We start from the raw sequence: 21,666 nt of genomic DNA on the forward strand, positions 1-21,666 counted from the left end.
ATTGTCATTATTTGTTGTGGAGACAGTAACAAAACTTTATTTATGTCAGGACAATGATGTTGGTTGCCTCATGGGCAAGAATAGAATTTCTTATAGATGTGTTGATTTTGAACTAACATGTCTATAAGATAGTTTTAACTCCTGAAGGTTGTTAGACATGTTGGTGGCTAAAGATGAAGACAGCTTTTGTAGAAAAGAAAAGTCTGGATAAAGGTTAATGGTCAAAGGTTATTGAAATTAATTTATTACATTTTGTCAAAGTTACAGTCTTAGGAGGCTGTTGAAAAGATTATTTGTGTATAGTGAGAGAGACTGCTTGAGTGGAGGAAGGGATGGTACTCTGTATGTCTTTCTGTTATCGGCCTGCTAAAGCAAGCTGAAGCAAAATAATGAACCAAAACAACCCAGCTGACTTTTCTAAAATGAATAAGTAATGAGTAATGAATAGTGAACAGAAATGCTTTGAAACTGGTTAAAGGTGCTCTAAGCGATGCCGGGAGTCGTAACTTCTTGTTGACATTCGAATTGTTGTGAAACAAAACGGAGGCTAGCTAGACCCTCCCTCCTCCTCATCCCGTCTCCTCCCTCCTCCCCTCCCTTCCGGCATAAAGTCAAAGTAGTCACTTTAAAGTTAAGTTTTACTGATATTTCATTCAATGTGTAATGTCACCAAGTTAGATAAAAACTTTTATATATTGCAGAACAGAATGCAGAAAGAGAAACATTATCTTAAAATCATTTGCCACCTGAGGTTACTGTATAGCTCCCATATAAAGGATGCAATAATAGCAAGATAACGTTAGCAAAAGAAACTACGTGTACTTTACTATCTGACAATAACCTCGACATTTGTTTTTCTTTACAGAGCATGCAGACTACTGATACAGGGCAGAGTGTGCCCAGTAAAATAATGGCTGTGGATGAATTTGGCTAACTATCCCGGCCTGGGTTATTATTGTGGCAGAAAGGGGCAAACCTGCACAGCATATAACAAACTTTCCTTTTGCAGAATGTCAGGATGGATTGTGTCAAACAGAACTGATTCTGTTCCAAATGTAAAAATATTGTTTTGTCAACATGAGCAAAGTGGGTTGAGTGTTTTTCAGGGCGGGAAAGGACTCTGAGTGCTATTAAGTGATTGTTTCAGGTTGTTAATTCCACAGGTCAGACCAAAAGGGACAACTGGCAAGACAAGATGTGGACCAACTAATGGTTTAAGTTTAGCAGAATAATTTGTTTTGTGACGATTTTATTTGACTAAATCAAACTAGGGCTTAGTATTGATAGATCTAATGATTTGATTGGTCCAAATGTTTTCAAGGAAAGTAGAAAAACTATTCAGTGATATGAAGTATGCGAATGACAAATGGGTTGGTTCATGAGATCATGAACCAACTGGGGAGGGTGGGCATACTAGGTGATTCAAACCGTACTGCCAATTTTAGCAGTAGGATTGGCTGGAATACTAACATTGGAAAAGTACCAAAGTGTCAGGGCTCGACATTAAACCTTGTCGTGTGCGTGTCCCCTAATCGATGTTTACACATTTATCCTCCAGCGCATCTCCTAACCCCTGACGTCTCGTCCCCTGTGAACACTATCACCACTTGTGAAAAAGACCTCTAGTGCTCCACTAACCCGCTGTGCATCAGTAACCAGACAGACTCCAGACAATGCCTTTGAATATGCTTTAATCACGGCTGGGAGGATCTCACACATTTCAGAGAGAATCCCCCCAGCAAAAAGAGTACAAGAGTTTAGATAGGAAAGGTAACATGACATACCACCACTTTTCTCTAATATGATTGGTTCCACATGTGCAGTTTTAGATTGATGGGAGTGTCAGCGATAAAAGAGGAGCACGGCTGCTTCAGTTATCTCTTTGGAAGCGCTCCATCCCGCATTAGTGCCATAGCCATCCCAGTCGAATGCCGGAAAGTCCCCACACTGCCTAGGGGCCGCCTCAGGAAAGTGTCCACCTCCGCCAATACAGAACTGCAACAATATGAGGACATTACTAACAAGACACGCATAGGCACTTCTGACAATGACATTGGTGCAGTTGAGTTATTTTCATTGTAAATGTATTACTATCAATTTTACGATCCAGAATATTAGTTTCTCACATGTTCAGTGTTACAGCCGGTTGGTTTGACACCTGAACAAAGAGCCATGGCTGCCCTTTCATTATTGAAGACTCTGAATGAGATGAATCCAGGCAGAAAATTTGCTGGGGAAATGCACAGAATATATCAGTGATGATATGTCCATGAACACATGACATGGCTTTCATTCATTAAAGTGACTGGATCTTAATCATGATCACTTAATACACAGATTTATGATACTGATACTGTCAACTGATGAAGCCACTGTATTAAAAATATTTAAGAGGGGGTGTCATTGTTGTTTTATGTAAATATTGGCTCACGGGCTGTTGTTGTAAATAATCATTTGTTTTAAAAGATTCGCCTGCTTAAAGGATTAATAAGTCATACTTCTTGCATTGGGACCATAGAGATTTTTGTTGTAATCCGCATTTCCATTATCATACACGATTGGAATAACAGGTCCATTATCAGTGATGCACATCCCTATTCCAAACCTCACAGGGAATCTCTGAAAAAAAAAAAAAAAAGTTATTGTAATTTCACAAAAAAATATTTGTGCATGTTTCAAAATTTATGGATAAGAGTTTATCTGACCTTGAATAAATAATAAAGGTTTCCCCCATAGAGAGTTAAGAAGTGATTCTCAGTGTGGTATCGCAGGATGGAGGACGCGCTCCAGGATTCCACCTCCATATTATTAGGAACGTGCCACACGGACACATCTTGTGCTGGAATGTCAAAGTAGCCAGGATTCTGGGACAGAAAGGAGACTATCATTTCAGATGCTCCAAAAACATCCTTTGATCATTATACTCGTGTCATTTCTGTTCCTTAACTATTGCTGTAAAACCATAAGTGTAATAAGAATACCTTATAATCATCACTTGTAGAGGCATCTACATTACCAAACGTGACTGTGTTTGCCCATGTCCCCTCACCATCAGGCCGGTTCGGTTCACTGCCCTGCTGACTAGACCAGCGATCACCAACGGTACACTTTCCGTACATGTTGTTTTCATGAACACTGGCAACCAGCGTCCAGCCTCCACCCGCAGTGGTCATATCACAGAAGGTCTGGTAAAGCACCCCTCTGGAGGAGTTCAGATAGTACAGGCCGTCTGCGTGAACAGAGCATTCCTGAGTCACTTCAGTGCAGTTCTTGCTTAAGATCAAACATTAACATAAAATGAGCGCACCTTCATTAACCTGATACTTTTTCTGAAGTTCTTTACAGCTTCGAGCAGTATATACTCGCTGATCCGCTGCAATGTAAGAAAGATTGTGGAATATATTAGAATTTTTAGTTCAACATTAAGAAATTCATTTCAATCAAAAAAATTCTTACAAATGATTACACTTGCAGTCTCACAGAGCCATACATTCAGTGAGAGACTGAAAAGGATCCCGAAAAACTTTTTTGTAAGAAACATAGTCTGCAAACAAAAGAAGAAAAGTTTTCCACAATTACACTCAACACCACAAAGCTGAAATTCTTATGTTACTGGTTCCATGTTTCTGTGAAAGACTGTAAAAGAATCTTACTAAAAGCATTACGCTACTGATATTAAGACATTTAATTTGTACGGCAAAAGAATTCTTACGTTTGTTTCTTGTCTGGTGTTTCTCTCCTCAGATTTGACGAGCACTGTCAAGGCTTTTGGATTCTGGGTAAGTCAGATAATAAAGTTCAGGGATACTTTCTTAGCATATTTATACTTTCTCAGGAGCGGAATTGTCAGTGTTGGGTTTCTGTTGAGTCCTGTCTGTCTTTATTAGTTCATTTGTATCACCTGTGTCTAGTTAATTATCCGTATCACCTGTGTTCTGTCAATCAGTGTATCATCAGGGGCACGTTCAAGTTCAAAACGGTGCGCAACGTTGTGCTACGGTTTCCGGGTTGAACGTCATGTTTCCTGGAAACGGTGTGCAACGGGGTTTGAGATAGCCTACGTTTTCTCTTGTTTGGTGGGTGTGTCAGAACTGCAGTCAAATCAGCAGCAACATGTAAATAAAGCACGCGGTATTAAAGTGAACTCGCACAATGGGTTCAAGGAAAGTAATTTACAAATGTGTTCGATGCAGCTCGGTATACGCAACAACTGAGGATATTAGAAGACATGTTTGTCGTAAGTTTTATTGTAAAAATATAGGATATCAACATAATGATGATGTAGTTGTTTATATTTTTAGCTTCATTGCAAGTGTATGACATTTGGTATAGAAATAAACAATGGTAATTAAGTGCTTTTCCTAAAAAAGAGAAAGAAAATAGCCTACAGGATATTAAAACAGTATAAACTACAAATAAAGTCAGTATGTGAGGCTAAATAGATGTGTTTTAGTCTGAATTGGGTAAGATGTGTGCTTCCGTTACAGTTTCCACAAATCCCTTCACTCGTTCTCTTTTGTTCTGGGCGGCAAGTGCAGTAACTGTAACATCGGGCATATTTTGTAGTATTAAACACATATTTATACCGACTTCATCAGGCTCCGAAAACTCTTCACAAAGAACACAAAGAATGGCCTTCTCAGCTGCCATAGTTGCAACTCTTGCGTCATCAGAACAGTGTGTTCAACGCATCACCGTTTCTGTTTAAAAAACGTTGTGCAACGTTTTGTCGGGGCTGAACGCAGCCCACCTACTACAAATTAAAGGTCACTACTAGCTAATGATTTTTAAAGACAAACTCATCTGGCTTTTAGTAATACATATTTATTATAATAATTTTGTATATGATTTAGATATTATTTATATAATTATTATACCCTTAATCGATCACACATGTACAATTTCAGTTTATCAATTATTATTATGCACTGTTTAAATGAATAAAGGTAATATAAATCAATAAAGATTCTAATTTAGAATAATAAAATTAAAGCTATAAAATAATGGTTTTAACTGTTTTATTTTTAACTTCGACCAACCTAATGACTGTAACCAGTAAAATCCGTCAGAATTATAATTGGGACTGTTGTGTGGATCTCAGATGACTCCACTCGGCTGGTAGCGAGCCTGTGAACACTATCATCACTCGTGAATAAGACCTCTAGTGCTCCACTAACCCGCTGTGCATCAGTAACCAGACAGACTCCAGACAATGCCTTTGAATATGCTTTAATCACGGCTGGGAGGATCTCACACATTTCAGAGAGAATCCCCCCAGCAAAAAGAGTACAAGAGTTTAGCTAGGAAAGGTAACATGACATTACTCTTCATCATCACACCATTATTCTCTAATATGATTGGTTCAGCATATGTGCAATTTCAGCAACCCCCTGTAACAGACATCTGTTACTGTCAAAGCAAATTTAGATCTACCTACTGTAAAACATTAGGTTGTTAGTTTGTTGATCACTCAATATATCATATCATGGGGCGATTATATTTCAATATAGCCGTGTCCATAATTTTTACTATTTGGCCCAAATGCTGGGGACATTTCGTTTTCAAAAGAATATACAAAAAAAATATCCTGCAAGAAAAAGAAATGTTAGTAATGATTAATAAAAAAAAAATCATCCAAATGTATTCATAAAACCTTGTCAAAGTATCTTGTAGACTAGAAGTTAAACTAAAGTATTTTTTTAATCTGATGTCTGAACAGTATAATTGACAACCACTGGATATATATCGTAAAGAAATACATTTGAGCAAATAATTATGTAAAATTCAGGTGTTAATCAATGTGGAAAATCTTAGAAAGAAGGAAAGGATGCTGGCGATTTTAGATTGATGGGAGTGTCAGCGATAAAAGAGGAGCACGGCTGCTTCAGTTATCTCTTTGGAAGCGCTCCATCCCGCATTAGAGCCATAGCCATCCCAGTCGAATGCCGGAAAGTCCCCACACTGCCTTGGGGCCGCCTCAGGAAAGTGTCCACCTCCACCAATACAGAACTGCAACAATATGAGGACATTACTAACAAGACATGCCTAGGCACTTCTTACAGTGACATTGGTGCAGTTGAGTTATTTTCATTGTAAATGTATTACTATCAATTTTACAATCCAGAATATTATTTTTCCTCACAGTTTCAGTGTTGCAGTTGGTTGGTTTGACACCTGAACAAAGAGCCATGGCTGCCCTTTCATTATTGAAGACTCTGAATGAGATGAATCCAGGCAGAAAATTTGCTGGGGAAATGCACAGAATATGTCAGTGATAATCATATATCAGTGATGATATGTCCATGAACACATGACATGACTTTCATTCATTAAAGTGACTGGATCTCAACAATGATGATCACTTAATAATACACAGATTTATGATACTGATACTGTCAACTGATGAAGCCACTGTATTAAAAAATATTTGAAAGATATTGGTTCACGGGGTGTTGCTGAAAATAATCATTTGTTTTTAAAAGATTTGCCTGCTTAAATAAAGGATAAATAAAAAAAGAGTCATACTTCTTGCATTGGGACCATAGAGATTTTTGTTGTAATCCGCATTTCCATTATCATACACGATTGGAATAACAGGTCCATTATCAGTCATGCACGCTCCTAATCCAAACCTCACAGGGAATTTCTGAAGAAAAAAAAAAAAAACAGTGTTATTGTAATTTCACAAAAAAATTATTTCTGTGAATGTTTCAAACCTAAAAATGGTGTTGAAGTTTATCTGACCTTGAATAAATAATAAAGGTTTCCCCCGTGGAGAGTTAAGAAGTGATTCTCAGTGTGGTATCGCAGGATGGAGGACGCGCTCCAGGATTCCACCTCCATATTATTAGGAACGTGCCACACGGACACATCTTGTGCTGGAATGTCAAAGTAGCCGGGATTCTGGGACAGAAAGGAGACTATCGTTTCAGATGCTCCAAAAACATCCTTTGATCATTATACTCTTTGTGTCCTTTCTCTCTATTTAACTATTGCTGTAAAACCATAAGTGTAATAAGAATACCTTATAATCATCACTTGTAGAGGCATCTACATTACCAAATGTGACTGTGTTTGCCCATGTCCCCTCACCATCAGGCCGGTTCGGTTCACTGCCCTGCTGACTAGACCAGCGATCACCAACGGTACACTTTCCGTACATGTTGTTTTCATGAACACTGGCAACCAGCGTCCAGCCTCCGCCCGCAGTGGTCATATCACAGAAGGTCTGGTAAAGCACCCCTCTGGAGGAGTTCAGATAGTACAGGCCGTCTGCGTGAACAGAGCATTCCTGAGTCACTTCAGTGCAGTTCTTGCTTAAGATCAAACATTAACATAAAATGAGCGTACCTTCATTAACCTGATACTTTTTCTGAAGTTCTTTACAGCTTCGAGCAGTATATGCTCTGTCAAGATTGATATCAGCGGTTTTAATTTGTGATACTTCTTGTTGATCCACTGCAATGTAAGACAAAGATTTAGTGGAATATATTGTAATAAATTAGATTTGCAACATTTTAAGATAAATTCATTTCATTCAAAAAATTCTTACTTACAAATGATTACACTTGCAGTCTCACAGAGCCATACATTCAGTGAGAGACTGAAAATGATCCCGAAAAACCTTTTTGTAAGAACCATAGTCTGCAAACAAAAGAAGAAAAGTTTTCCACAATTACACTCAACACCACAAAGCTGAAATTCTTATGTTACTGGTTCCATGTTTCTGTGAAAGACTGTAAAATAATCTTACTAAAAGCATTAGGCTACTGATATTAAGACATTTAATTTGTACGGCAAAAGAATTCTTACGTTTGTTTCTTGTCTGGTGTTTCTCTCCTCAGATTTGACGAGCACTGTCAAGGCTTTTGAATTCTGGGTGAGTCAGATAATAAAGCTCAGGCAGACTTTCTTAGCATATTTATACTTTCTCAGGAGTGGAATGAAGGATAGGTTACCTGAGGCTTAGCTGAATTGGGTAAATAAGGGAAACCTGAGCTTAAGCGGAACATGTTGATGCGGGAAAGGAACGTTTTTCTGCTTTGGCTAAGAAAATAGCATTTGAATAAGTTAACACCTAAGGTATAGACATTGATATTGATCTTTCATCAGGATGTTATTGAATTGACATTTTTACTAAATTAAAACTATGGATTAAAACAAATATCCTAAACACATGTTTAAACGACAGTATGAGAACAACCCCTATAAAAGTCACAAATATACTCCCTGTAAGACTGAAAATACTGGTTGGGGCCTGGTATATGAGACAAAAGGGCCTTGCTGGCTAATTAGCATTCGACCTCCCCCATACAGCCTGACTTCCTCTCAGAAACAACGAAGAACTCACACAAGAACATGGTTTATTGTGAATGTTTATCACTGACTTGCGTTTTTGGTGTCATTTGAAATGTCTCAAAGTGAGTGGTACAGATATCTCATATCCAGATAGATAAAATAAAAGGTAATAAGGTTTATAGAAGTTTAGAGAAAACTGGTTAAGCCATTTGAGGGTGGTCTTCCCCATCCCCCATATCACCTGGGCAAACAGTATAAAGGAAGGTGTGCTTGCTCTATCTGGGTGCTTCTTTGCTGGTCAATGGAATAGGTGGTCTCTCTCTCTCTCTCTCTCTCTCTCTCTCTCTCTCTCTTTCCCTTTCTCTCTCTCTATCAGGTACAAGCTGGGTAAGATTATTTGGTGTAACCAATGTATAATCATGTTCTAGATATTTGAATTGATTGTGGAATTAATCTCTGATATCTGAAACATTAAAATGTTACATTTGATTATTCTAACTGATCTTGACATTGTTCATTTAATGGTTAAAAGAAATAGTCAAACATTCGCTCACTTTTAGTGAGGCACAGATATTATTAAACCTTTCATTTATGAAGTCAGATGAATTTTTTGAGAGAATGCATAACTAAATGTATTGTAAATTTAACCAACCAATACTTTGCACGAGTAAGGACAGAACACGTGATAACCTTCCCTGTGTATTGGCGGACCGGCATATTGGACCAATTTCACGGGCCTTACATCCCCAATATTTAATAGAAGTAACATTTATAATAAATAGGCAAATCACCATATTTCTACAATGTTGGTAACTGCAAGGTATCTTAAATTAATATAAGTTATAGATTACTTGCAATATATATGAAAAAGGTGTATTTTTGGTTTGATGTTTGTCTGCTTTTTCTTCCTTCTCAGTTTCACATTACATGAGACGACTCTCGGCTCAATTCCCCCCATATAAACTCTTATCAAAATTCAAACAAAAACTACACCTATGTTGAATTTTAGGTGTTAATTTATTCAAATATTATTTTGTTAGCCAAAGCAGATTAGATAAGACATTAATATTGATCTTTCAATATTAAAAAAGTGTTTTGTCCTCGATTGTGAAACTGAGAAGGAAGAACAAGCTGACTAACATTTAATTCAGTAAAAATGTCAATTCAATAACATCCCGATGAAAGATCAATATCAATGTCTTACCTCATTTAGGTGTTACCTTATTCAAATGTTATTTTCTTAGCCAAAGCAGAAAAACTTCCCTTTCCCGCATCCACATGTTCCACTTAGGCTCAGGTTTCCCTTATTTACCCAATTCAACTTAGACTCAGGTATCCTATCCTTAATTCCACTCCTAAAAAAACGTATAAATATGCTAAGAAAGTATGTGCTTTATTATCTGACTCACCCAGAATCCAAAAGCCTTGACAGTGCTCGTCAAATCTGAGGAGAGAAACACCAGACAAGAAACAAATGTAAGAATTCTTTTGCCATGCAAATGAAATTTCAAAATATCAGCAGCCTAATGATTTTAGTAAGCTTCTTTTACAGAAACATGGAACCAGTAACATAAGAATTTCAGCTTTGCGGTGTTGAGTGTGACTGTGGAAAACTTTTCTTCTTTTGTTTGCAGACTATGTTTCTTATATTATATATCCAGTGGTTGTCAATTATACTGTTCAGACATCAGATTAAAAAGGTACTTTAGTTTAAAGGAACACTCCACCGTTTTTTGAAATAGGGCTTATTCACCTTCTTTCCTACATTTAGATAGGTGGGCAAATGCGTCTCAGTGCATGCATTGTTTTAGTTTGACAGGGTCGGCGCTAGCTTAGCTTAGCATAATGAATGGAATCCTTTGTTGCCAGCTAGCATGCCCTGAGTAAATTGATATAAAATAAAAAAAAAACACCTAATTACTTCTTGAGGCCTCCGTATTCACAACAAGTACAAATAGCGATGCAGATTAACACTAGGCGATTTCCTAGGCAGATACTGACTTGGGACTATATTAGGGGGAAGCACAGGCGAAGCACTACTTGGGCGCAGAGATATCACACCCAAGTAGCAGTGCTTTGCCTGTGCTTCCCCCAATATAGTCCTTAATATATAAGTCAATATCTGCCTAGGAAATCGTCTAGTGTTAATCTGCATCGCTATTTGTACTCGTTGTGAATACGCAGGCCACAAGAAGTAATTAGGTGGGGGTTTTTTTTTTTTATATATATATCACTTTTACTCAGGACATGCTAGCTGGCAACAAAGGATTCCATTCATTATGCTAAGCTAAGCTAGCGCCGACCCTGTCAAACTAAAACAATGCATTCACTGAGACAAAAATGCATTTGCCCACCTATCTAAATGTAGGAAAGAAGGTGAATAAGCCCTATTTCAAAAAACGGTGGAGTGTTCCTTTAACTTCTAGTCTACAAGATACTTTGACAAGGTTTTATGAATACATTTGGATGAATTTTTTTAATTAATCATTACTAACATTTATTTTTCTTCTTCTTTTGAAAACTAAATGTCCCCAGCACTTAGTGAAAATGATGGACATGGCTATATTGAAATATAATCGCCCCATGACATATTGAGTGATCAACAAACTAACAACCTTATGTTTTAGGAAGATCTTAATTTGCTTTGACAGTAACAGATGTCTGTTACAGGGGGTTGCTGAAATTGCACATATGCTGAACCAATCATATTAGAGAATAATGGTGTGATGATGATGATGATGAGTAATGTCATGTTACCTTTACTATGTACCTTTCCTAGCTAAACTCTTGTACTCTTTTTGCTGGGGGGATTCTCTCTGAAATGTGTGAGATCCTCCCAGCCGTGATTAAAGCATATTCAAAGGCATTGTCTGGAGTCTGTCTGGTTACTGATGCACAGCGGGTTAGTGGAGCACTAGAGGTCTTATTCACGAGTGATGATAGTGTTCACAGGCTCGCTACCAGCCGAGTGGAGTCATCTGAGATCCACACAACAGTCCCAATTGTAATTCTGACGGATTTTACTGGTTACAGTCATTAGGTTGGTCGAAGTTAAAAATAAAACACAGTTAAAACCCTTATTTTATAGCTTTAATTTTATTATTCTAAATTAGAATCTTTATTGATTTATTTTACCTTTATATTATTCATTTAAACAGTGCATAATAATAATTGATAAACTGAAATTGTACATGTGTGATCAATTAAGGGTATAATAATTATATAAATAATATCTAAATCATACAAAATTATTATAATAAATAAGTATTATTAAAAGCCAGACGATTTTGTCTTTAAAAATCATTAGCTAGTAGTGACCTTTAATTTGTAGTAGAAACAGGTGGAGTGACTTTATCGCATCAGACATGTCACTTTGCTCCTGTCGTACCAACTAGGCGTATTTCCCAGTGACTTGACCAGTGTCCTCTCAATGGCCAGCAGAGTTAAATATAATTGTATAAATGTAATAATATAATAAAGACAGTGACAGTGCTCGTCAAATCTGAGGAGAGAAACACAAGACAAGAAACAAACGTAAGAATTCTTTTGCCGTACAAATTAAATGTCTTAATATCAGTAGCGTAATGCTTTTAGTAAGATTCTTTTACAGTCTTTCACAGAAACATGGAACCAGTAACATAAGAATTTCAGCTTTGTGGTGTTGAGTGTAATTGTGGAAAACTTTTCTTTTGTTTGCAGACTATGTTTCTTACAAAAAAGTTTTTCGGGACCATTTTCAGTCTCTCACTGAATGTATGGCTCTGTGAGACTGAAAGTGTATTCATTTGTAAGTAAGAATTTTTTGATTGAAATGAACTTCAACAAAATGTTGAATTTTATTTATTACAATATATTCCACTAAATCTTTGTCTTACTTTGCAGCGGATCAGCATGCATATACTGCTCGAAGCTGCAAAGAACTTCAGAAAAAGTATCGGGTTAATGAAGGTACGCTCATTTTATGTTAATGTTTGATCTTAAGCAAGAACTGCACTGAAGTGACTCAGGAATGCTCTGTTCACGCAGACGGCCTGTACTATCTGAACTCCTCCAGAGGGGTGCTTTACCAGACCTTCTGTGATATGACCACTGCGGGTCATATAAAACCTTTATAATTTATTCAAGGTCAGAAACTCTTTCTAAAGATTTTGAAACGTGCACAAAAATATTTTTTTTTGTGAAATTACAATAATACTTTTTTTCCAGAGATTCCCTGTGAGGTTTGGAATAGGGACGTGCATCACTGATAATGGACCTGTTATTCCAATCGTGTATGATAATGGAAATGCGGATTACAACAAAAATCTAAAAATTTCCCAATGCAAGAAGTATGAATTTTTTATTTAATTTTTTATTTTATCCTTTAAGCAGGCAAATCTTTTAAAACAAATTATTGTCAGTAACAGCCTGTGAGCCAATATTTTCCACATATTTTAATACAGTGGCTTCATCAGCTGACGGTATCAGTATCATAAATCTGTGTATTAAGTGATCATGATTGTTACGATCCAGTCACTTTAATGAATGAAAGCCATGTCATGTGTTCATGGACATATCATCATTGATATGACTATCATCACTGATATATTCTGTGCATTTCCCCAGCAAATTTTCTGCCTGGATTCATCTCATTCAGAGTCTTCAATAATGAAAGGGCAGCCATGGCTCTTTGTAATAGAAAAAAATATTATAAAAATGAAATAAAAAGATAATTTTAGGGCTTTAGGAAGAAAGAGGGCTTTAGGGCGCAAGGGAAAGATGTGTTACCAAACGCAAAGGCCATGTTTTGAATGTGAGTTTGCTGTCCAACATGAATGTGAACAAAATAATGGCAAGAAAACACACTTTTGTTGAGTTACAGTCTGATGAACCTTTCATATGACTTCCCTCTGCAGGAAGCCAAGCATCAGTACTGGAGGCAGTGTGTGTGTGTGGGCCAGAGTGTGTGCATGTCGTCTCTGTGTGTGTGTTCACTGCAGGGTCTGGAGGGACGGCGTGTGTTGTCCGACAGCTGCCAGTCACGTCTTCATCCGCACGAGAGCTCAGAACAACCTGACGCACACACACACACACCTGCCGTCAAGCTCCGCCCCCTCAGTCAGAGTCAAGCGCTCCACACTCATCAGCTTCAAGGTGAGGCTCAACAAAAACTACACAACTGAAGCGATTCCATTCTGCTTTCTCTCCATGTTCAACTCTGTTTAGTGTGTAATGTTAAGTTCTTCTCTATATCATTGTCAGTGTTTCTGAACTCCTGAAACGCCTCCATTAGTCTTGAGTTTCTTCCGGGAACGAACACGTCACAATATTCCTCATTATAATAATTAATGCGCAGAATAAAGGGGCGGGGCCTGGTTGAGTTAGTTAGTAGTGTGTTAAACTGGTGGTTATGGAAAGGGACGGGACATTTCCCAAACACACTCAAAGCGCTTGACCAATCACAACACACTGCTCCAGCCGACCAATCAGAGCACAGTGTGGTTTTCAGAAGGCTTCATAGAGACAGGAAGTAAACAGAGCGTTACTGACAGACTGGGAAGAGAGGCGCCGCAACAATGGAGAATTAAAGTGGAATTAATGTGTGTATACATTCAAAAATGTTTTTGTTTTTTTTTTACAAACAAAGGAAATTAAAGCATTTGCATATGATAAAATAAAACTTGGGTTAAAATAACTATAGATATAAACACAAATATATTATAAAATATTTCTGCACGAATAATCAGAATAAAACTGAATTCAAAATGTGATTTGGTGTGAGAATCTCACAGGGCTGCTTATTTTGTCATATTTTAAACTAATATATTTAGTATTTTACATTTATATTTTAAATGACTAAATTAGTATTTGCTGTATTAATTTTTTAATTCAGCCCAACAAACAAGCAGAGCAAACGTTTTTTATCCGAAAAATCGCAAAATTGTGCATCTCTACTATAAAATATATATTCTATATAAGGGCGTAACTACTTTTTACCATTTTTATCTCATTATCTTTCCTATTTGGATTTTAATTGGAAATAACATGATTTAAAAGAATAAAATAATTAAAATACTTGACATTTGGTAAAGCAGGATACTTATATTTCATACTCGTAAAGAGAATCAAACGGGTGTGACCTTTAACCTGTGCTGTAACAGTGTGTTTGATTGACAGGGTACAGTCACGAAGATTTTGAACAGAGGCGGGGCTTTATGAGATTGACAGACAGGTGGGGCTTTGCCTGGCCTATCAGCCGGCTCAGAAATGGGAGATTCAGGTGAGTGTGATGTCATCAGGTGAGTGTGATGTCAAAAATGGCTATAGAGTTATAAAAGCGTGCGAACGACAGAACCTGCTCAAGACTTGCCAAATACTGTTTTTAATTGTTTTATATTTTTAATGGAAACAGTTTGTGCATTATTTGTGTGTAAATATTTCCTCAGATCACGAGTTCTGCTATTATCATGCGCTGAGCAAACATTAACGCACAGCACGGCTCAGGAAAAGTGTTCGGACGCATCGCATCCACTACAAATATTTCTATTTACTAAAATATTGTAATGATGTATACATGATGATGTATATTGTATTGTCTTCTCTGTAATGATTTCCTGTAATTTAAGAGCTTTTTATTTATAATTTCTCAGGAGTGGAATGAAGGATAGGTTACCTGAGGCTTAGTTGAATTGGGTAAATAAGGGAAACCTGAGCCTAAGTGGAACACGTGGATGCGGGAAAGGGAAGTTTTTCTGCTTTGGCTAAGAAAATAGGTTAACACCTAAATTAGGTAAGACGTTGATATTGATCTTTCATCAGTCTGTTATTGAATTAAGAAAATAAATTAAATTAACTCAATTAAAACTATGGTTTAAAACAAATATGTTAGTCCGGTTTGTCCGACCAATCTGTATGTCACACTTTTGAAATGATGCTACCCTGTACGAATCAGTTGGGGATGACACAATGAAAGATCAATTTAGGTGTTAACTTATTCAAATGTTATTTTCTTAGCCAAATCGGATTAGATAAAACATGTATATTGATCTTTCATCGTGTATGACAAAAGGTGTATTTTTGGCTACATGTTGCGAGTCATCCCCAACTGATTCGTACAGGGTGGCATCATTTCAAAAGTGTGACATACAGATTGGTCGGACAAACCGGACTAACATATTTGTTAGTTTTAATTTAGTTAATTTATTTTATTTTCTTAATTCAATAACAGACTGATGAAAGATCAATAGTATCAATGTCTTATCTAATTTAGGTGTGAACTTGTTCAAATGGTGGTGATTGTCCTCGTACAGAATGTGAAACTGAGAAGGAAGAACAAGAATACGTTTTTTTACTACTGCTACAATCTCTGCTACAAATGAACAAGTAAAGTTTTTTTCTAACCTTCCATTTCCGCACAGTTGCACTGAAAGTGACAGAAGTGCAAATGTTACAACTTACCATATGCAGGGTTAATTGTAACAGACAGAGGGGTTAGTTGTAACACTTGTGTGTATGTGTAACACACATAATTCAGTACTATGCTATCTGTATAGTTTGACATTGTTTATACATCTGTATATCCATACATCCATCCCTCATCCAATCATCCTTCTATTATGGATCAATATCATTGATAGAGATATATGAAAGGGCGCACAGTTTTGCAATAAATAAACAAATAAAATCAGCAAATATTGTAATTGCTATTGAATTATATTTGTGTGTGGCAGCTGCATGCAAAATTATTATTATTAATAATAACAGTAATAATAAAATCGAGCTCAAAATCACATTTTAAAGGGTTTATTGCATGAAAAACAAGCTTTTTAATGAAAAACAAGTGATCAATGTGCAGGCACGTGCACAGGTAGGGCTCAACCTGTGCAGAGCACATGCCCTTTTTGCCCTTACACTCCCTTAAGGGCCCTTTTTTTTTGGTGCTGGTGTCCCTTTACGTCTGTCTGTCTGTTTTACAAATATTTAGCCAATGAAAGTTCTTAAAAAGAGCTTGTGTAAATCTTGTTCGATCCTCAAACTGTCAGTAAACTGATATCTATCTTGACTGAATGAACTGAAGCTTTGCAAGGGTAAACAAAGATCTTGTTGTTTGAATAAGTACTAAACACTCTGTATATAAAGGCTCATATATTTTATTTATTTGATGTCTGACTGAGACATGAGGGACCTGAGAGAGAGGTCTAGCATTTGCCATCTAGTCATAACCAATACATAGCCTACACTTAAATAGCCTGTGCATTAGCATTTCATCTTTTATAAAATTAGATTTTGGTCAAATATATTTTACAACAGAAAAAACTGAGCGCCCATACCTACAACAAACTAGTTTGTAACCTGTTGATGAAAATGTAATGTGATGCCGCCGGCGCCGACGGACAAAATGCACATTTGCACAGGCTTGTTCACCACGGGGTTCACCACAGCTCATGTCTTCCGAACCTCAGCAGCCCCCCTTCCAGCCGCCCGCTGTGACGTCAACGCTGCTGCCCTGTCTTACAGCACTGCCTGATCCTTTATGTCTCTGCAGCGTCACCTAGACCGCCACATTGGGCCTCACCTGCTCCTCACTCTGTGGATGCACACATGCCCGCTGCACTTGACTCAGGGCCACAAGCATTCCCATACACAAAAGAAATATATTTGAAATATATTTTCTGTATATATTTTGGAATATATATGCAAATATTTGAAATTGGCCCAATAAATATATTTCTCACTTAACATCATATATTTTTGTTATATTTCAGAATATATTTCAATGTATTTGGAATATATGGCACATATATTTTGACACTTTTGGGGATCCATACAGAAAAAAATACATTGAAATATATTCTGAAATATAACAAAAATATATGATGTTAAGTGAGAAATATATTTATTGGGCCAATTTCAAATATTTGCATATATTCCAAAATATATACTGAAAATATATTTCAAATATATTTCTTTTGTGTATGGGTTCTCACCGCCAGTCCCTGACATTGCACCATCGGCTCCTACTGCCGTTCCAGTACACTGTATATCGTTACCGTCGAATGTGGCCTCTCAGCCTTCAGCAGTGTTCACCATCCCGACCTCCGCTGCGTACCCCATGAGCAGCAGCATGCAGCGTGTGACACAGCAGCCTGTTACTGACACACTACCTACTCTTCTCTACAGGCTACAACAGACAGCAACAATGCCGGTGACAACACTTCCAGGTCCGTCACAGCTCCCTGTATACTTCATGTATCATCCCCAGCCTTACACTGCTGCTCTGCAGGCACTTCAAGACAAGTATGGACAACCAAGACAGCTTGTTCAGTCCGAGTTGGGTGCCATCCTAAGCACTCCACCTCTTAAGTTGGGTGACGCCAATGCCTTTGACTCATTTGCATTGTCAGTACAGTCTTTAGTGGGTATGCTGAGAACTCTTGAAGGCCAGAATGATTACATGCTTTTGTGTGGCTCGCATTTGGACGTCTCTTGAGTAAACTGCCAGCAACCTATCACAACAGTTTTGTTGAATGCTGCCTAAGTCGGGGTATTCTCCAGACCGGCACCGACAAGACCGACACACTACCTGATTACGCAGACTGGCTCCAGATCAAGTCCCAAGCGAAACGTATCTCTAGCAGAGCTGCGGCTATGTTCCAGAGTGAAACTCTGAAGCCCCCTGGTAGAGCTAGAGGAGCACCTCATCTTAAGGGGGTCGCACACCGGACGCGCAGCTCAGCGCCGCGCCGCGCCACGTCTTTTAAATTCGAACACATTATTCTCTATGAGAGTACACACACCGGCGGCGTCTGTCCGCGGCGCCCAGCAACGGCTCAGGACCGTGTTCAAAATCCTGCCGCGCCACAGAGCGCCATTTACATAGTTTTATATTAAATTTACATTTATGTGTCTCAAATCGTAGTTAATGTATATACGGACTTCACCCTGTGCTGCAATATACATTTAGTTTTATATTTATTTACAGAAATCAGAAAATTGCTGATGTTATCGGATTTTCAGGTGAGAGTTGTCCTAGACGTGGCGCGGCGCGGCGCTGAGCTGCGCGTCCGGTGTGCGACCCGCTTAAGAGAGCAGCCAAGGCCAAATCTCCTGACACGTGTAGCTAAGACTCCTGAGTCGACAGCCCCTAAGTCCACCTCCAAGGCTCCCATCGACCCGGGTTTACTTGGACAGACTGAACCGTACAGAGGTTCACTATCCCCAATGCCTTTACTGCGACCGGTTTGCAGAACATAACTACCCAGTGGCTTCACTCCAACAAGCTTACATTTGCATTTACATTTATGCATTTGGCAGACGCTTTTATCCAAAGCGACTTACATTGTATTCAAGGTACACATTTTACATTTTGTCAGTTCTTGCTTTCCCTGGGAATCGAACCCATGACCTTGGCGTTGCTAGCGCCAACGATCTACTGTTTGAGCTACAGGAAAGCCATACCATACATGCCACACATGTTCTGACATGCCACACCTCTTAATGTCAATACAGCCTGTATGCAGAGGACCAGACGGAGGTCCAATAGCCATCAGAACACAGCTGGGATGGTCTCTTCAGGGTCCAATGAGCCCCAAGCAGCCCTCACGGTGTTATCAGCAGTGCCTTCATATCACCACCACTCTGCTTCATGATGATCTGAACGTCGGCACGTTGAACGTCTCTGGCAGGTCGACACCTTCCTGTACAATGAGAAGATGGTCATCAGGTCCAAGCAAGACGAAGACGCTCTCGCTATGCTCCAGAACGTCACCACCACTGTGAACGTAGACGGTGTTCAACGTTATGCCATACCATTGCTCCGACGCATGACCATATTCCATATCGATAAGGATGCTGTCCTTCCTAGTCTTCGAAGTACTGAGCGTAGATTGGCACGAGATCCTGAACTAGCAAAAGCCTACTGCACTGAAATCCACAAGTTGGAATCTGCTGGATATGTAGCCAAGATAACCACAGAAGAAGCACACAATACCTCGGAATCCTGGTTCATTCCGCACCGTACAACACAATGGCAAGAACAGGATCGTCTTTAACTGTTCATTTCAACATCAGGGTCAGTCTTTAAACAGTCAGCTGCTTCCTGGTCCGATGCTGGGACCCTCCTTGTTAGGTGTGCTCCTGAGGTTCCGACAACACGCGGTGGCTGTGAGTGGAGACATAAAAGCTATGTTCCATCAGGTACGCTTATTGCCCAGGGACAAGCCAGTGTTGTGGTTTTTTTGAAGGAAGATGTGCAGAGACCTGGGGCCTCATTTATAACCGTTGCGTACGCACAAAACAGGCCCTGAAAGAGGTGTACGCCACTTCAGACGCATAAGTTGTGATTTATAAAAACAAACTTGACGGGAAAATTTGCGCACCTGCACGCAAACTCTGACCCATGCGTATGAACGTTTTGGAGATGGAGCAGTTTGGCGACACCGATGGTGAGCTGGAGATTAGTGTCTTTTTGGTCACTTTTAGACAGAAAATCTAAAGAAAATTAAACTATACAGAAAGATAATACAAATATAATTTCACTCACCAAGCCTGTCACTTGAAGCAAATATCCATCCCTTCTGAAATGTCCGTGCCAGCGAGCGCGTTGGGCCGTTTAGTGAAACTGACGCAAATAACAGTTTAAATAAATAAAATAATGATTTAAACTATGTTTTACTTCTGATATAAACATTTAGATTAAATATGCCATTCAAATTAATGGAGTAACACTCGTTACTGAGAAGTTACAACATTTTTTATATTCAAATTCAATCAATAGAAATATTTGTTGTGGATGCGACGTTTTTGAACGTTTTTTTTTTCTTCCTGTAGCATGCTGTTTTAATGTTTTAACCACAGAGATAATTGCTTATCATGATAATACCAGATTGTCTGAGAAAATAGTTTAGTGCAAAAAATGCCCAAGGCCTATCTGTTTCCATTAAAAATATAAAATCAATTAAAAATACTATTCGGCCAGTGGAAAAGATGAAATGTATTTTACACTATTTGATTTATGTATTCAAAAACAAGACAAGGATAGGCAAGTACATGATTTTTATTAATGTAATGTGTCTTGTACCGTTAAACGTTATCACGTGGATGAATAATCATATGCAAATGATATGCAGATGAGTACATGCATAGTAAAACTAGGCGTTGTAAGCTCCATATATGGTTATTTCGGGGTGGAGACACATGTGCGCACAATCTTCCACTGACTGGGATTTATAAAGTGAATTCTGCGCAGGTTCTGGCGTACAAACGGTTTTATAAGTCTGAATATTTTTTTGCGTACGTCGCAAGTGCCCAAAACCACCAGAACGACCAGGTCAGTCTGGTTAACATAGTTGAGAATTCCTTCTATGTTGATAACTGCCTGCACAGCACTTCAAAGTCTGATGAAGCTAAGGAGGTAGTTGATGGACTTCGTCAACTACTGTCTGAGGGAGGCTTGGACCTAAGACAGTGGGCCTGCAACGTACCCTCTGTCATCGAACATCTTCCCGCAGAAGCCCGGTCTGCTAACAGTGAACTGTGGTTGACCAAAGCCAGTACAGACCTACAAGAACCCTCTGGAAATAACATTGTTTTGAATGTAAAGTATCATTTTGCAGGAGAATTGAGGGGTTTTGCCCATTGTGTGTGTGTTTTTTTTATTTGTGTGTGGAGTTTATTTGTGTGTGGAGTACAGTTGTGGAACTGTAATACGCCGATTGTTTCATGCCGCGATTCAGATTCATCCAGCGCCATATGAATGTGTATTCCCTGCATTCTAATTCTGCTGTCTTGTTATTCTTTCTTTAATGTTGTTCATTATAGTTACTGCAAGTAATACCCTCAATTTACAAGTGCAATATGCCAAGGTTTTAGAGTGTTATTTCGCGATTAAAGAGTAGGCTACCAGTTTATTATAGTTTAAATGTGTTCGTATCTATCAATGCGCTAATGGCGCCATCTTGTGGCAAACAGAGAATGGCTTTTCTATTTATTTGCCTATTCTTGTATTACAGTTTTTCTCGATTGTTTACACACATTTTCTGAAAGCATGCCTCATATTCTCAGAACTCTACACACAAATAAAAAAACACACACACAATGGGCAAAACCCCTCAATTCTCCTGCAAAATGAAACTTTACATTCAAAACAATGTTATTTCTTCTCAAAATAGCATTTTGTTTTCAAATGACACACACAAACCATCATATGAATAAACATTTATAAGAACCAGCTGAACACTGATTAGCTCAATGTAAAACACTATGATGAATGGAAAACACTTCTTCTCCATTCATCATAATGACTCATAATGGCCTTTTTTTGGTTCAGTGTTACACTTACTACAGACAGTACATAAGTGTTTTGAAAAATATTTGAGAATATTGTTTTTA

At 38.2% G+C, this 21,666-nt stretch overlaps 2 protein-coding genes across 2 annotated transcripts in view; both read right to left on the bottom strand.

The window, feature by feature from the left end:
- Nucleotides 1-21,666, bottom strand: part of LOC311072984 (uncharacterized protein) — a 1,552,487-nt gene that overhangs the window by 407,758 nt on the left and 1,123,063 nt on the right. The gene's annotated exons all lie outside the window — the stretch shown is intronic.
- Nucleotides 1,676-4,010, bottom strand: LOC311073641 (intelectin-like). The gene is made up of 8 exons (XM_084099545.1): nucleotides 3,713-4,010; nucleotides 3,457-3,544; nucleotides 3,308-3,373; nucleotides 2,982-3,229; nucleotides 2,706-2,864; nucleotides 2,499-2,619; nucleotides 2,127-2,230; nucleotides 1,676-1,995 (listed from the first exon to the last, which is right to left on the bottom strand). Exons 2-8 carry the CDS (start codon nucleotides 3,539-3,541, stop codon nucleotides 1,843-1,845), a joined length of 936 nt encoding a protein of 311 aa, XP_083955671.1. The 5' UTR covers nucleotides 3,542-3,544; nucleotides 3,713-4,010; the 3' UTR covers nucleotides 1,676-1,842.

The sequence above is a fragment of the Abramis brama genome (assembly GCF_963993115.1).
Source record: "Abramis brama genome assembly, chromosome: 22".
Taxonomy (NCBI): Eukaryota; Metazoa; Chordata; class Actinopteri; order Cypriniformes; family Leuciscidae; genus Abramis; species Abramis brama.

Bases quoted from the DNA above. Each gene is read 5' to 3' on its own strand.
- LOC311073641 (XM_084099545.1), bottom strand. From the start codon at position 3,541: ATGTTTCTTACAAAAAAGTTTTTCGGGATCCTTTTCAGTCTCTCACTG. The intron at 3,230-3,307 runs GTGCGCTCATTT...CTGTTCACGCAG, and splicing joins AAAGTATCAGGTTAATGAAG to ACGGCCTGTACTATCTGAAC. The intron at 2,620-2,705 runs GTCAGATAAACT...TTTTTTTTTCAG, and splicing joins ACCTTTATTATTTATTCAAG to AGATTCCCTGTGAGGTTTGG.